The sequence below is a fragment of the Vicugna pacos genome, chromosome 16 (genome assembly GCF_048564905.1).
Source record: "Vicugna pacos chromosome 16, VicPac4, whole genome shotgun sequence".
Taxonomy (NCBI): Eukaryota; Metazoa; Chordata; class Mammalia; order Artiodactyla; family Camelidae; genus Vicugna; species Vicugna pacos.
In genome coordinates this window covers 52863049-52878498 of record NC_133002.1, presented here as the reverse complement: position 1 = coordinate 52878498, position 15450 = coordinate 52863049, and the positions used below count along the sequence as shown (strand labels likewise).

The 15450-nt window shown below is 49.3% G+C and overlaps 1 protein-coding gene across 6 annotated transcripts in view; it reads right to left on the bottom strand.

Moving 5' to 3' along the window:
* Positions 1 to 15450, bottom strand: part of ARSG (arylsulfatase G) — an 83675-nt gene that overhangs the window by 16344 nt on the left and 51881 nt on the right. For all 6 annotated transcript variants that reach the window (XM_072939465.1, XM_072939464.1, XM_072939466.1 and 3 more), the window contains 3 exons: positions 12472 to 12668; positions 11411 to 11491; positions 1294 to 1402 (listed from right to left, as the gene is read on the bottom strand). In XM_072939465.1, the coding sequence (XP_072795566.1) occupies positions 1294 to 1402; positions 11411 to 11491; positions 12472 to 12668 (387 nt within the window). The remainder of the gene's footprint in view (positions 1 to 1293; positions 1403 to 11410; positions 11492 to 12471; positions 12669 to 15450) is intronic.

Below are 15450 nucleotides of genomic sequence, written 5' to 3'. Positions count from 1 at the left end.
AAACGCCACTCTCAAATGAGAAGCGCATGCTTGGTTTTTGGTGATGTAACCTGAGAGACGGCTGAGTGATTTGTGCACATCCAGCCCAGCCCGTGAACACTTGGCCTGACTGCACTGAGTCAGCCCCATAAAAAGCAGCCCGCCTGGCCCTCTTCCTGGCCGGGCTGACCTCCCAAACTCCGGCGTGAGCTGTTGCTGTCACACCTGCTCGCAACCCCCCACCACTCGACAGTACAGGGCCGCCTGGCAGTTCCTAAGGGCCCAGAGGCTGCCAGGGACAGTGCCTACTCGGCCCCTACGTCGGCCATCACAGCTGTTTGCCCTTCCTTTCCCCTGGACTTCAGGGAGCCCACTTCCTCTCCATCCCCGTCCCTCCGGGGACGCTGGAGGAAGACACAGAAGCTTGCTTTCCTCTACCAGGCTGTATTCTTTAGGCCAGAACCCGTTTGGTTAACGGTAAAGGACCTTTGGAACTAGTACATTAGCGTTTAACCAGAACAAAAATTCCAAGCACGTGAACAAGCAGCTGTTTCTACGGAGGACACCACCCCCACTGTCCATGAATACAGGGTAGAACCGCGGAGGGGACGTCCCCCCAGACAAGGGAGAAGTCCCCATTGTAAGTCACGGTTGCGAAGCTGCGTGGCATTGCCTTCAGAAGGGTGCACCTCAGCCAAGTTCTGTGCCAAGGAGATGGCCTCCTGGATCTGCCTTAATAAGGAGATCAGAGGGATCCTGAGATTTTATCACGTTTACAGTCATCCTACGAATAAAAGACGCACCTCATTATAGAAGCTTCTTTGCCAGAGGTAGGAACACTGTCCTCACCTAAGGATTCATTCCTTCCCTACCAGCCCGGTGGACCCAGCTCCCCCGCATCCTGCCCTCCAGGGCACGAGAACACCTAGACTCCTTTCTTGGGGCCACCTGATCACCAGCGACATGATAGCTTGACACAGCCACCCCTAGGACGCCTGCCCTACCCTCAAGGAAGGAGTAATCCTGGCTCATCCTGTAGATGAGCCATTCCCTCCTGTCAGCTTGGCCCAGGCCAAAAGGGGAGATGAGGGTTCTGCCCTCCTGTCAACTGCCTCCACCCCATCCCTCTTCACAGAGACATGATCCCAGAGGATGGCTTGCATTATTGCTCCATGCTGCTACTGTCAGAGTCTGGGAAGCATCAGGGGACACCCGACCGAGGCAGGTGATGGACAAGTCTCTCTTCCCAAGGTCTCTAGCCACTCAAGCGCCCATGACCTTTCCTTACATCCCAAGGGAGTTTGGGTCTCTTACCTTAACAGAGCGGTGCTGGTGACATTGCTGGAGACTCTGCCGGGCCAGTAAGCCAGAGCCGGGACCCGGTGCCCTCCCTCCCAGGTGGTCTGCTTGGCCGGACTTCCCCCTGTGAAAGAAGGGGAGGCAGCTGGTTCTCTGGGGAAGCAGTGCTCCTCTACAGGGACCTCTAAGGGCTTCCAGTAATTCCAGCAAAGGAACGACTGCCTTTAGGAACCAGCTACTTTGATTCCACTAGTGATAGCTTTCAGTATGTGTGCTTTTATTCTACTGGACTCAACACGCATAAATAGCTGCCCGTGGCACTCTCTGATAATAATGTCTTCATGCCATTTTTAACACTTCACATTGTCTGGCTTGTTTATTGACTGGCCTGTGGTGTGTCCGCTCCCCACGAGACAGCATCAGTCCTGTGCACCCAAGACACAGTTGGTGCTTACATATATCTGTTGAATAAGTGAATGCCTTCCTGCTGATCACGAAATGACTGTCTAGGATGGAAAAATAAAATTACTTGGAAAGAGATAAAGGCAGAAACTCCCCCAGTTATTTGGTCCGCCCAGCACCCAAGTGATCTGGCAGAGATTTTGTTGTATTTCGTTCGCTCTGCTTTGCATTTTTTTTCTTGGTTTGGTTTTTTCTTTTTTTCTTTTCCTTTTTTGGTTTTGAGTGAATGAATGACTTGTTCCTGCGTTGTGGAGACAGCGTTCATAATAGCTCCAACCTCTCACCTCTCGGCGGGAGGTAAGAACAACCTATGTGCAATCTATGAATTTCCACTTGGTAATTAAGGGAATTATTTTTGTAACCACGAAGTCAAAAGTGACCACCAGGATAATGATGACCAGCGGGCTGGAAGGGATGAGGTCATGTTTCATGGAAACATCCTGAATACACGTTGCGTTGAATTAACCGTGACCATCCCCACCACTCCCACACACACCCCAACCTCATCCCAGCTGAGCCAAGGATTCCACAAAGTTAGCGTGTAGCGAGCCCTTCCAAGGCAAACGCTGTCTGTGCCTCGCACATTCCGTGGTCATGCAACTTCCTTATGTTTGGCTGGCGTGAGTAACAAAGGCGGGGTGACGGGAGGGAGGGGGCGAGGAGACCAAGGCTTCTGTCACTCGGCCCTCACCCTGAAGCAAACAGAAGCTTTGATGTCCCTGGCCCAGCCACAGCACCGGAAATGCTCAGCATTCCTGGAATTTTCTCATAACCAGCTTTGGAGTCCCCCGAGTGTGGAAGTAAGAAACAAAACACAAAACAACTCAGGTTGTATGGACTGTTTATGTCGAGGGGTGTAGGGCTCAAGAAGCCACGTGGAGTTGTGTGGGCTGAGTGGGAAGCTCTTTGACTTGGCCCAGGACTTCTCAAATACCTTCTTCCTCTCCAGAGCCATGCCTCCCAGGAACACCTAGAGAGCCCACCCCCGACCACTCACGCGTGCGGAACAGACCCCAGCGCCACGCAGAAGGCACGTGCACGTGGCCCTGGAATGCATGACTTACGCTGCAGACACCGCGGCTTCAGGCCAGAGAGCAGGGCGGAAGCCTCTATGATCGCACGTGCTCGGGCTCTGCGGGGAATTCCTCCCCCACGAGAGGCATGTGTATGGAAGCTTGGGGAATAGATGGGTGAAAATATGGAGCCCATTTATTTACACGCTCCCGGAGCACAAAACTCAAACGGACTTGCTTACTCAGCCTTTGAGGCCAGATGCTAAGCAAAGGCGAAGGTTTCAATTCAAGAAACAAGCCGGTCGTTCCGAGGGTCAACCAGAAGGCCAGGGCTGGGGGCTGGCACTGTGATTGACTATGGGCACCAGAGTCAGCACGCAGGGCTGGGTCTCTGCCTCGAAGATGTTTTCAGAAGGGTACACGAGCCCCTAATTAATAAGTCTTCACCACTAGGAGTTCTGCTCATTTGCCATAATCTTTTGTATTGTTCTTTTTCAGAGGATTAACTTTACTAATTCGTTTTCAGAGAGAAGTATTTCAATGTGTTTGCCCTATTTCAGCACAGAGTCGGAAGCTTGGAGAGGGTATGAGGAATTCAGCTAGTTATAAAACGTGAATGTGTCAACAGGGTGGGCTTACAAAGATTCAGTTGAGACAAACAGATAAAGTAGGTTGGCAGCGAGAAGCCTCTCGATGTGGACACATGAGGGGAAATCCCCCACTGTGTCGTCAAGACTGGCCAGCTGGTACTGGCTATACCTTGAGTTCTGGCTTTAACAGAAAGACACAGTTCTCTATTCCAGCCATGCCCACAAACCTTGTACTTGAAAGGAATTTATCTTTAGAAAGTCCAGAGTGTGGTAAGCAATTATAAAAAAATAAAAATCCCCCACAGCGTGGACATCATCTCACTCCAAATTCCGGTATCTCACTGGCACTGCTAGGGGTGGACCAACTTAAAAAGAGTTGACCAGCATTCTCCATGGGTCCCCAGGGTTGATGCTTAATAACCAAGCATCTGATTATCAGAAACATCTAACAGTGTGTGTTGTGGTTTATTTGCACCAGCATATACTGAAACCCATGGTAGCTGGCCCAGGTCCCCTAATTCTCTTCTTCAGTGATACCTGCTCCTACTAATGGAAACTCATTCCGAGTTAAACATAATAATAACGGCAACCATAATCTCTCCTATTGTTTGAGCCCTTCCTAAGCACCAAAGTAAGTGCACCTAAGGATAATGCTAAGAGTTTCTACCATTATCTCATTTAATCCTCATGACAACTTTGTGAGCCAGGCACTATTAGCCCCATTCCACAGATGAAGCTCAGAAAGGTTAAGTAATTTGTCCAAGGTCACACAGCAAGCAAACAGGAGAGTCAGGATATGAATCCAAGTCTAATGACAATGCCAGCACCCTCACCCATTAAATCTTCTAGGACCTTCTAGGACAGCGGTTCCCATCCCTGAATGCATATTCAAATCACTAAGGAAGCTTTTGAGAAATACCCATGCCAAGGTCCCTTTCCCAGAGATTGTGATTTAATTGGCTTGCGGTGGGGCCTGGATATCAGTACCTTATAAAGCTCTCCTGATGATTTAATGCAGAGCACACCTGTTCCAGGGCAAAGGTGAGGAGGGCAAAGGGCAAAAACCAAAAAGTGGACACCATGCTTTTCGAAACTAAATGTAGCTTATGTGCTTTCTGATGACAGGGTTTATATTGCATGCACCTTAATACCTTTATGCCACGGGATCATAAATGTGACCCTATACGTTATCCTGAGTAAGAACAATAGATAAATCCCTAAATTAAAATAGGGACTTTTTAAATTTCAAAATCCATTCGTTAGCTTGGAGCAACCTTACAACTTCGATCAGTGGCACTGGCACATGAAAAGTGTCAGTGGCGTTTGGCTTTCTGTCGGGGAAGGCACATCTCAGGGTCATGAGAATTCATTTCAATGCACTTGTGGTTAGTTATGACTCTAATTAAGGCAGAACCTCTTACTTAAAGCAATAAATATTTAGCCTCAGCAACCAAAATATAAACAGAACCATGATTCATGAATTTGCTTACTTGTTCTTCCCTGGCTACGGAAGTGAAACGGCATTCTGTGATGCATCAAGGAAAGGGCAGGCTGAGGAAGACTCACCACAGCCTACGCTTAGGAATAGTGGTCCCTCCCAGGAAGGACCCAAAGGCCATGTTTCTCTGAGTCAGAAAGGCAGCGATGCTCAGACGGAGGCTGGCAAACTTCTCCGTACGGGGAGCCGCCTGCAGGACCCCCCGGAGATTCTGATTTCCTAAGTCTTGGGTGGGGCTCTGATTCCAGGTCATTCTGACACCAATGGTCTGAGGACCAGAATTTGAGAACCATTAGTCAGGTAGATGGGAGGACGCCTTTTCATTGCGAGGCCCTGGGCAGAATTCTTAGCAACCCTTGGTCTGAACCTCCCCAGCCACGAAGTGGGGAGGGGGGTGGAAATGACTGTACTGACCTCATGGGATTCTGGGGAACGTTCCCGTGAGCTAATGCATATAAAGTTCTCAGTCAGGTCCTCTCCCACAGTGCCTACCACGGAAGTGCCCAACACACGCAATCCAAAAAACCCCCAGCAAAACAAAACCAAAAACGCAACAAAATTACCTACAGAGAGACAAGAGCAGAAGTTGCAAACGCAATCCATATGCTAAACTCCGCCCCCTTGACGGTTCGGTTTGGCATAAATCATATTTTTTATATGACTTTTTTTTTAAAGCAGTCTAGTTTTATGTACTTGGGGTGGGGGGAGAGGGGAGGTAATTAGGTTTATTTATTTTAATAATGGAGGTACTGGGGGTTGAACCCAGGACCTCACGCATGCTAGACGTGCGCTCTACCACTGAGCTCTGCCCTCCCCCCAAACTAACTCTGAATGTCATTAGACAGAGCCCTCTCTCCAATTTACTAAATCCCTAATGCTGCCTGCAATGGACAAAAACAAACGTTTGTTCATTAATATTACCTGCCTGGCTCCCAAAAGCATTTACATTCGGAACTCGGGTAGAAGAACAGGCCTGTTCTGAGCAGGGCACATTCTATAACCTTCTAAAGAAGCAGGCCTCATTTCTAAATATAAACACGTGCCTTTGCCAAGGATGCCCGCAGCCCACACACTAGTTTTCTAGAAACACAGGGCAGCCAGACCGCTGTCAGGACCGGGGACTCTGGCTGGCCTGGGGTGGCCATGAGTGTGGTGGTGGGGACACTGTAAGCCTGGTGGCCTGTGGCCCAGAGACATAATTTCACTTCCACTGAGTCCCCATCGGTGGGCCCTGCCCGAGCCTGGGCCAACAGCCAGCATCCCTGGTCCCTCACTCTTTCCCCCAGCCCCACCTCTGCCCCAAACTGGACAGAAGGCCCAGGATGTAGGGTCCGCTTCCCAGTGGGAAAGGTTATGCAACAAGCCGATAGCATCGAATTACAAACAACCAAGGTCTCCTAGAAGCCGAGGATGCCAAATTCAACACAATGTTTCCTCATCACCAAGGGGGAGGAAGGAACAGCTCTGCTCTTCAAATAAAACAAGAAAAGATTTTCCAGACAGAGGAGCAGTCAGTCAGGGGACAAACAAGGTGCTGGTTCTGTCCCGGATAGGAAGTAGGTCTGGAGTGGGGAAGGGAGGGACGGCTGCTCCGAGCAGGGCCTGCGCGGGGGGCCGTGGGCTTGGGGTCGCCGGTCGACCCGCACCTCAGACCCGCTTTGTTTGCGAGAAGGCAAGGCCCTGTGCGCTGCCCCCGGCCCCAGGCTCAGTTTCTCCCCTGCCCTGCAGGGCGTGGCGCGGCCTCGCTCCCGGCACGGGGTGAAACGATGACTCCAGGAGACGCTGCCTCATCCCATCAGCTGAGCAAAGCGGCTTGGCCAGGAAAGGAAAGAGAAGACAGGAGGGGGGCTCCGGGGGGCCCGGGGAACAGGGGAAGGCAGCACGTGGCCTGCCGTACTGGGCTGGCTGCGGGGAGAAAGAAGCAGGGCTCTGGGTACTGTTTGTCCTACTCTGTTGCGAAAACATTGACTGTCTTCTCTCTTTCATCTATTCTGGAGACTGGCCTCCTTTACAGCAGGATGTGCAGGCATCCCACTGACAAGGAACCTGAGTGAAGAAGAGCAGGTGGTCCAGAGGGACCACCAGCCTCATGACCCGAGCCCCCAGCCATGTCCCTTCCACAAGGTGCTCTGCCTGGCTTGCCAGAGCCCCCCAGCAGCATTCTGAGCAGAGAGGAGGAAGAAAGCTATAAAACAGGGGACAGGAAACAGGTTTGGAAAATGAGGAAGGAAAAGTTCGCCTTTAGGATCTCCTGCAAAAAGAGAGTAGCGTTCGGCCCCTACCCCGCCACCACAAATTCAAGTGCTGTGTCCCACGGATACCACATCCAGCCACAACATTTATGCAAGGCCTTGCCCCCAAAAGGGTGTAATTTTGAGATGAATAAAATCCAGCTTCAGAGCAAAGTTTCCCAATCTAAAGACCAAAGCACTTGTGAAGTTGTCCATGTTGTTTAAGTTGCCCGTGTACTCTGTAGGAAAATCTTTCTCAGGGCACTTCTTCCAATTCTCTTTGTGGGGACCCCCCAGTTTGTTTGGGTTAAAGTGAAGAAATGGAGTCTTAAGGGGTGAGGGGCAGGGGTTGAGGCCAAGCGCCAGGCTGAGTTCCCTCCGTGCGACGTCTCAGCTGGTCCTCCCCACCGGTCCCCCGAGATGGGTCTCCAGCGCCCCTCCGGAGGAGGAAGCCGTACTGGCAGAGGCAGGAGGCCACCAGGCACCAGTCCCCATGCTGAGTCGAGATTCAAGCCTCCAAAACCATCTTTCCACCTCTCCATTCTGCCTCCCATCAATCTAGAAAGGTTCAGACAGGAACAGGGGCTAACCAGATTTTCCTTGACAACCACGGGGTCCAACTTGTAAGACAGGATGTTCCAACTGGTTGAGCAGTCAATCGGGTAGAACAAAATGTGAGAAACAACAATCCCTGTGTTAAGGAGTGAGCCGACAGTGGTCAAACCACGTGGCCCCCTCCATCACTGGCTGGCCTCAGGAAAGCCCTCCAACCTGCTTGGCCTCAGTTTCCACATTTGGACAACAAGGCAATTGGAATAAAGATGGGGCCTCCCACCCTGGCATTGTTTGACTGTGGGGACAATCCTGGAGAGTCTGTCCCTCATTTATTTTTCATCTTTGGCTCAGTAGAAATGAGTCTAGTACCTGCTCCTCTTCCTTCCCTCAGCCCCACGGACGGTAGAGAGGTCCTTTAAAATGGAACAATGTGTCAGGAGCAGAGGGCAACGCAGAGCTGGTGTTTAAAGTGTATGGGGATTTCTTTTGGGGGTGATGAAGGCTTGGAGGGACCCAGCAGAGGCGACAGTGGCACAACACTGTGAACAGGCTGAATGCTACTGAATTGCACACTTTAGCTTTACACTCCATGAACCTCACCACCACTTAAAAAAATCGAATGCCACTCTCTTATAAATCCTTCCACGATTCCACATTTCCTTAGAATCATGACTAAAAGAAAAGCCCTTCGAACGCTGGCCCCGGATTTCCCTGTCTCTCCACTCAGCCTGCTTCCATGAGCTCCAGATGCACAGACAGCTGGACAGCCCCTCCTCTCTCGTCTTCCCACTCTCGCCCGGGCCATGCCAAACCCCCTCTCCAGCAAATCCCGGGCAGTCTCCTACTCATTCTTCCAAACTCACACCACTCAGGGATGCCTTCCTGTTCCCCTCCCAGGTGGGCGAGAAGCCCTGGTGCTCCCCTCATGGAGTTCTTACCCTGCTTTATAATCACCTGCTTGCGTGTTTGCCCCACAGCACTTTCTGCAATGATGAAAACATGCTAACCAGTATGGTAGCCACGAGCCACACGTGGCTGCTGAGCCCTTGAAGTATGACTGGTGTGACTAAGGAACTGAGTTCTAATTTAATTTTTATATAAATAACCATGTGTGGCTAGTGCGCGCTGTATCGGACAGCGTAGTTCAAATTTTAACCTGCATCCATATCGCCTAAAGGACTTGTCAAAACAGATTGCCAGGACGTAGCCCCAGAGGTTTTTTTTATCCTTTCCAATTTTACTGAGTACAGTTGGCATCCAGCCCTGTATGAGTTTAAGGTATGCAGCATAATGGTATCACCTACATACTTCATGAAATAATTATCACCGTAAGTTTTGTCAACATCCATCACCTCATAGAGACACAAAATGAAAGAAATAGAAACATTTTTTTTCCTTGTGATGAGAACTCTTCGGATTTACTCTCAGTAACTTTCGCATATAACATACAGCAGTGTTAATCATATTTAGCACGACGTACATCACATCCCTTGTACTTATTTATCTTATAACTTGAAGTTGGTACCTTTTGACTGCCTTTATCCAGTTCCTCTTCACCCACTCCCACCTCTCACCTCTGGTAGCCACAAATCTGATCTCTTCCTTGAGTTTGTTTGCCTGTTTTTGAAGCGTAATTAGCCTGCAACACTATGTTAGCTCCTGGCGCATCACACAGTGATTCAGTATTTCTGTACATTTCAAAATGTCCACCACGGTAAGTCTAGTAACCACCTGTCACCACACAGAGAGATTACATAATTATTGACTATATTCCCCACACTGTGCATTCCATACCTGTGACTTATTTATTTTGTAGTAATTGGAATTTTTCACTTCTTAATCTCTCACTTATTTCTCTCCCTCCTCCACCACACCCCAACCCCTCCCCCAGCAACTACCTGTTTGTTCTCTGAATCTATGACTCTGTTTCTGTTTGGTTGTGTTTGTTCAGTTGTTTCCTTTTTCAGATTCCACACATAAGTGAGATCATACAGTATTTGTCTTTCCCTGACTTATTTCACTTAGCGTAATACCCTGTAGGTCCATCCGTGTTGCCGCAAATGGCAAGATTTCGTTCTTTTTTATGGCTGAGTAATATTCCATTGTATCTTACATCTTCTTTATCCATTCATCTACTGATGGACACTTAGGTCACTTCCATATTTTGGCTATTGTAGATAATGCTGCAATGAACACACGGGTGCATGTATCTTTTCAAACCAGTACTTTCATTTTCTTCAGATAAATACCCAGGAACGGAATTGCTGGATCATATGGTAGCGCTATTTTTAATTTTTTGAGGCACTTCCATACTGTTTTCCTTGGTGGCTGCACCAATTTACATTCCCACCAACAGGGTTCCTTTTTCTCCACACCCTCTCCAGCATTTGCCATTTGTGTGACACCCTCACCAACACTTGCTATCCCCAGGGATTCTGATTCGGCAGGTCCGGGGTGAGGCCCTACCATCCACAGTGCTAACAAGCTCTCAGGTGGTATTAATGCATCTGGTCCTGGGACCACACCTGATAACCATGGGTCTAGAACCAAAAGTTCTAGACTTGAATGACTCTAGACTCATATGGTCAAGCTGTGGATATTCTAAGTGGTTCTCAAAGTGCGATCCCTGGACCAGCTGTGTCAACATAACAGGAACTTGTTATAAATGCAACATCTCCATCGCCACCCTAGACCTACTGGGTGCAGGATCCCCAGGGGACCATCTACAATTAAAGCCTGAGAAATACTGCTCTAGACAGTCATTCCTTTTTTTTTTTTTAATGGAGGTACTGGGGATTGAACCCAGGATCTTGTGTATGCTAAGTACGTGCTATGTCACTGAGCTATACCCTCCCCTCCTTAGTATTTCTTTAAATATATGTATCATAATTTTTTTGAGCACTCCTCTCTTGCTGGACACCTGGCTCATGTCCAACTATTTTTTTTAAAAACCTACTGCAGTGAGCATTCCTTTACATACATCATTGTACACTTGGCTAATTATTTCCTTAAGACAAATTCTTAAAGGAGGAATTAATGCGTCAATGGGCATGCATATTTTTCAAACCTTTGGTCCATATTGCCAAATCGTCCTCAGCATGACTGCTCTTCCAGAAAGTGGGGTCCTTGTGGGGAAACTTTCTCAGAGTAGATGGGTGTTGAGCTGGGGGCTGAAGGATGTTTAAACAGAGAAAGGCAGTACTGTGTCATGTCAGAAGATCACCAGCTTTAACTTGGGAGCAAGCCTGGCTCTGTCCTCCCAAACTGTGTGACTCTAGACAAGTTACTCAGCCTCTCTGAGCCTCTCCCCGTCTTCATCTGTAAATGGAGTTATCACTACCTGCCTTTCACTAAGCTTTAGAGGTAATACATACAGAAACCTTGCATGGCTGTGCACTAAATATTTCTTGAATAAATGAGGTAAATTAACAGTTGGATAGATGGAGGAATGACTCAAAGAAAAAATGAAAGAAAAGAAAGGAAGGAGGAAGTGCAAGAACATCAGGATGAAAGGCAAGGCTTATGTGTTGGAAGGTCCACGGACCGGCTCGTCAGGGGGAGGGCTGGTGTGCTGGGAGGAGAGGAAAGGGACAGTCCAGGCTGAACACGAACTTTCTCAGTCCCAGTTTGTTTCTTCCCTGGAACCTGGGAGCTGGTGAGTAATCTGTCCCTACTTCACAATGATGCCCCAAGGCCCAGATATAAACTGGTCCCCCTAGAGGCAGAATCTCACGCCCACACTTGGGCTCAGCACCCGCCGTGGGATGCCCCAACCCGAGCTACCTTGATGAGTTTGCCACGATCCAGTGAAGGGCCCCACGCTCCCTGCCAGCTCACACTTCTGAGCCCACGGGCCATTATCTCCTAGAAACCAAAAGAAGAAAAAAGAAAAAAAAGCAACATGTAGCGGTCAACAGGCAGCAGTCAACAGGCTAATGGATGCTTCAGCCAGTTCTCTCTCTCTCTGGCGCCACGTCCCTGTGCCCAGCAGGGGACTGGAGAGAAAAAGGACTTGTGAAAACAAACATGACCCCTAGCTTTGAAGAATTACCTTTTCTAGGGGACCTGCCTCTGATGGGCTTTCAGAGAGGTGGCTGGCCCCCGCCCCGAGCTACCCCTCGTTGAGGCTCCTGCCTTCCTATACAGTTTTAGGAATCTGGTTTCCCTTGTCATCGGCCCAGCAACCATTCACTGAGCACCTGTGACGCTCCCAGGGCTTCATATACATTATCTCATCCTCCTCCAATGTGCTAAGGAGTAGCTCCGACTGTTAGCTCAATTCTGCAGACAAGGAAAGAGAGGTTCCGCAAGGGTGAAGTAACTTTCCCAATAGTAGAGAATAGACTGAAACACAGGTGTCTCCTGCCCTCGTTCCAGACAGGGACCTGAGACCCACAATGCCTGTGTGGGCCCTTTAAATAGCTCACTAGCTCAGCTCCACTCAGAGAAAAGATGTGACCTGGTGACCGGTGGCAACCTCTGGGATGAGGGAGGATGCTGAAGGGGGAGTCTCAGAACTGCCCGAGGACTCTATAAGTTCACAGTGTCAAAGTCATTCATTAACAATTAAGAGCAATATCCAGATAACCCTAATCAATACCCAAAGGGCCAGCAGGGTACCTGTCCCCTCTGTGCCAGCCTTTCCACGGGTTCTGCCTCGGTGGCCCCAATGGACAGGTGCTCAGCACGCAAGCTAATGAGGCCCCAAGTTCAAGGCCAGCCCCCTGGCCCCGTTAAAGAGGATGACTTGCCCAGACTCTGCTCCTCTGGTTGGTGGGGGGGGGGTGAATGTGCAGGGTTATCCATTAGATCTCAGTTAGACTGGCTGGGTTTTACTTCTTCACCTGTAAACCAGAGGAATGTGTTGTTTTTCGCTGTGCGGTCAACTTTGTCCTTGATCTGGCCCACGAGGCTGTCCATCTCACGGAGACCTGCAGCGTATGGCCTTCGACCCCATGGTTCTGCTGAGAGCTGGGTCCTGGCTAAGGGCACGTGCATGTGGGCCAGGCCCACGTAGAGCAGGAAGGGTCTTCCGCTGGTGCTGAAACGAGAGAGCCAAGAGGTAACCCTCCAGAAGGCACTCTGGCTGTTCCAGTGTCTCTGTGGCTCCCTCTGGCCCCAGTGTCTCTGTGGCTCTCCCTGGCCCCAGGGAAAAACCCAGAAAACCTTCTGCCTCATGTGCTCAGGACATACTCATCTGTCTACACCTCCAGAGGAAATGTGGAGATAACCTGGTTAGCTAGTTAAAAACTGAGAGGAATTGTAATCATTGTCACTGTCCTTTCACGTTTACCAAGAGCTTTTAAGTGTGACTCACGTCGTCTAAATTCATCCTCATAACAACCCACAAGTTCCCTTTTTCAGATGAAGCATCAGAGGCTCAGGGAGACTGAAAGACTTACTCAAGCTTAGTAAATGACCGAGTCTGGACTGAAACTCAGACCTGGCTGAGAGCAGAGCCCTGGCCCCTAACTGCTGCCTTCTAAAGTCCAATGCAAACATATTTTAAAATTTTATCTGCTATTTTGCAGCATCCAGGCCATCATGTCCACTCCCAGCCTCGGCCCTTCCTAGGAGATGAATGGATGACTCAAGTTGACTGCAGGGAATTCCAAGGACAGAGCCGGGAACATCCAGATCAAGGTCCTGTTAGAGGCCAAGGCGCCTGGCCGCCCCTCATCTAATCCTGCAGGTGCCCCGGGAGGCCTCTGGTTCCCGACTGCCCCCCACCCCACCCTTCACTCCCAGGCAAGAGACGGGATCAAGTGCAACTTCAGAACCACAGCCTCTCCACTCCTGCAGCAGCAGGGACCCTCAGGGAGCCCCGTCCCACAGCACACACTTATGGGGAGGGGGGTCTTTCCGAGGACACAGTCAGGGTGAGGGGAGACCTCAGGCAAGTTTGTACAGAGTCGTGATAGAAGTGGGGCTCTTTTTACACCAGTGCAGCCAGAGACTCGACTTTCACATTGACCCAAGAGTTCTTTGCTTCCTCTGATTTACACCACCTCACATCGAGCTCTCTTGAGTCCTCAGCTCTGCATCCAACCTCGCGCTGGACAGTCCCCTGCGTCCCAACTCCGAGGGTCCCCTGGTTGGGACGGTGCCTACACTCAGTTCTCTTTGCTGGACAGAAAACCCAGGGTGCACGTCCCAGCGGGGGCCTCTCCCTCTCCACTTCAATCAGCAGTTTCTCTGCAGCGTTTCCGGAGTTGCTTTGTCCAATGCAGGAGTCACAAGTCACATGTGGTTATTTCGATTTCAATTCATGAAAATGAAATAAAACTAAGAGTTCGGTGTCTCACATGCCACACTGGGGATGAGGCTTGAAGACACGGTACCCAGAGTGGCCCGTTTCATAGAGGTAGGAAGTAGAATGGTGGTTGCCAGGGACTAAGAGGAACAGAAAATGGGGAGTGTTTAATGAGCACAGTTTCAGTTTGGGGTGATGAAAAAGTTCTGGATGGTGATGATGGCTGCAGAACAATGTGAATGTACTTAAAAACATAGAATTGTATACACTTAAAAAGGTAAATTTTATGTTACGTGTAATTTTTTAATCTTTTTTGTTTGTTTCTTTTTTAGGTATTTTTGGTTTTTTATGTTTTGTATATTTTACATCTGTCTGTCTGTCTATCTATCCATCCATCCAGTGTCTCAGTTGCCTTAGCTACATTTTAAATGCTCAGGCTAGTGGCTACCATGTTGGACAGCACAGAGAAAGAACATTTTCACCCCTGCAGAGAGCTCTACTGGGTCGTGCTGATTTAGAGTGTCTGTTGCCTGCTCATGTACAGTTGTGTAGGTTGCGTCCTGCACAAAGACAAGGACTCTCTCGGCTGAGAGAGTAAATTGGAGCTTAACTCCAGCCCACAATCCACTGGCTGGGCACTCTGGCACAGATCAGCGCCTGCTCAGAGGGGACGCCTTTTTTCTAATCTGCAGAGAGACACCATGTTACACCGGCACACTGGGTGGAACTGGTTCAAATTTCAGGAATTCTGCAAGCCAGTTGTTAAAACACAGCCATCATTAAAAATTAAATGAAATCAACTTACAGTTAAACAAATGATATTAAAAACAGGTAATACATGTGCACGACTTCTCATATCCTAATTATTTTTTACATTTTAGTGCTATCTATGCCCCGGAGGTAATTTCACGGACACTGACCCTGTATGGTGGAAACAGCCTAAGATGGGGTGCCCCGGCACATCTCTCCCCAACCCCACATTCAGCGACATCTCACTGGCATCTTAAAATCAGCCACAGTGAGGACTTTTTTTTTTTACACCACAGAAATGGGCAAATGGTACAAATCAGAGCTTTGTCTGTCAGAGTGTTGGTTGTTAAACAGTGATCAGCTCACCACTGCATATGGGCTGGGCGCATGGTCCCATCATCCACCCCTGTCCCACTCACCCTCAGCATATCCTCCAAACTCCCCACCCAGTATCAAATTCCTGTTAGTACCCTGGGCCCGAGGCTGAATGAGGACCGTGATGGTGAGGGACGACAGTACGCATGGATGGGAAGGACAGGTGCCGGAGATCTGCATCCATACCCCTGGAATTTTATTTCATGGTTCTGTCACCCTGGACAATTAACTTAACCTCTGTTGCCTATACAGTGGGGACAGTTATGAACTGCCCATCATAAGCAGTTAATAAACGGTAGCCTTCTTACTAACAAGTATGAGTTTCACGAGCCAGCAGTCGTAAGGATCCATGGTACCCAGGGAAGTACCTCTTTCCCTGCATCCCGATGCCGTGCTAGAATTCATAAATGTGGCATCTTGCAGAAACCACACAACCTAGCTCCCT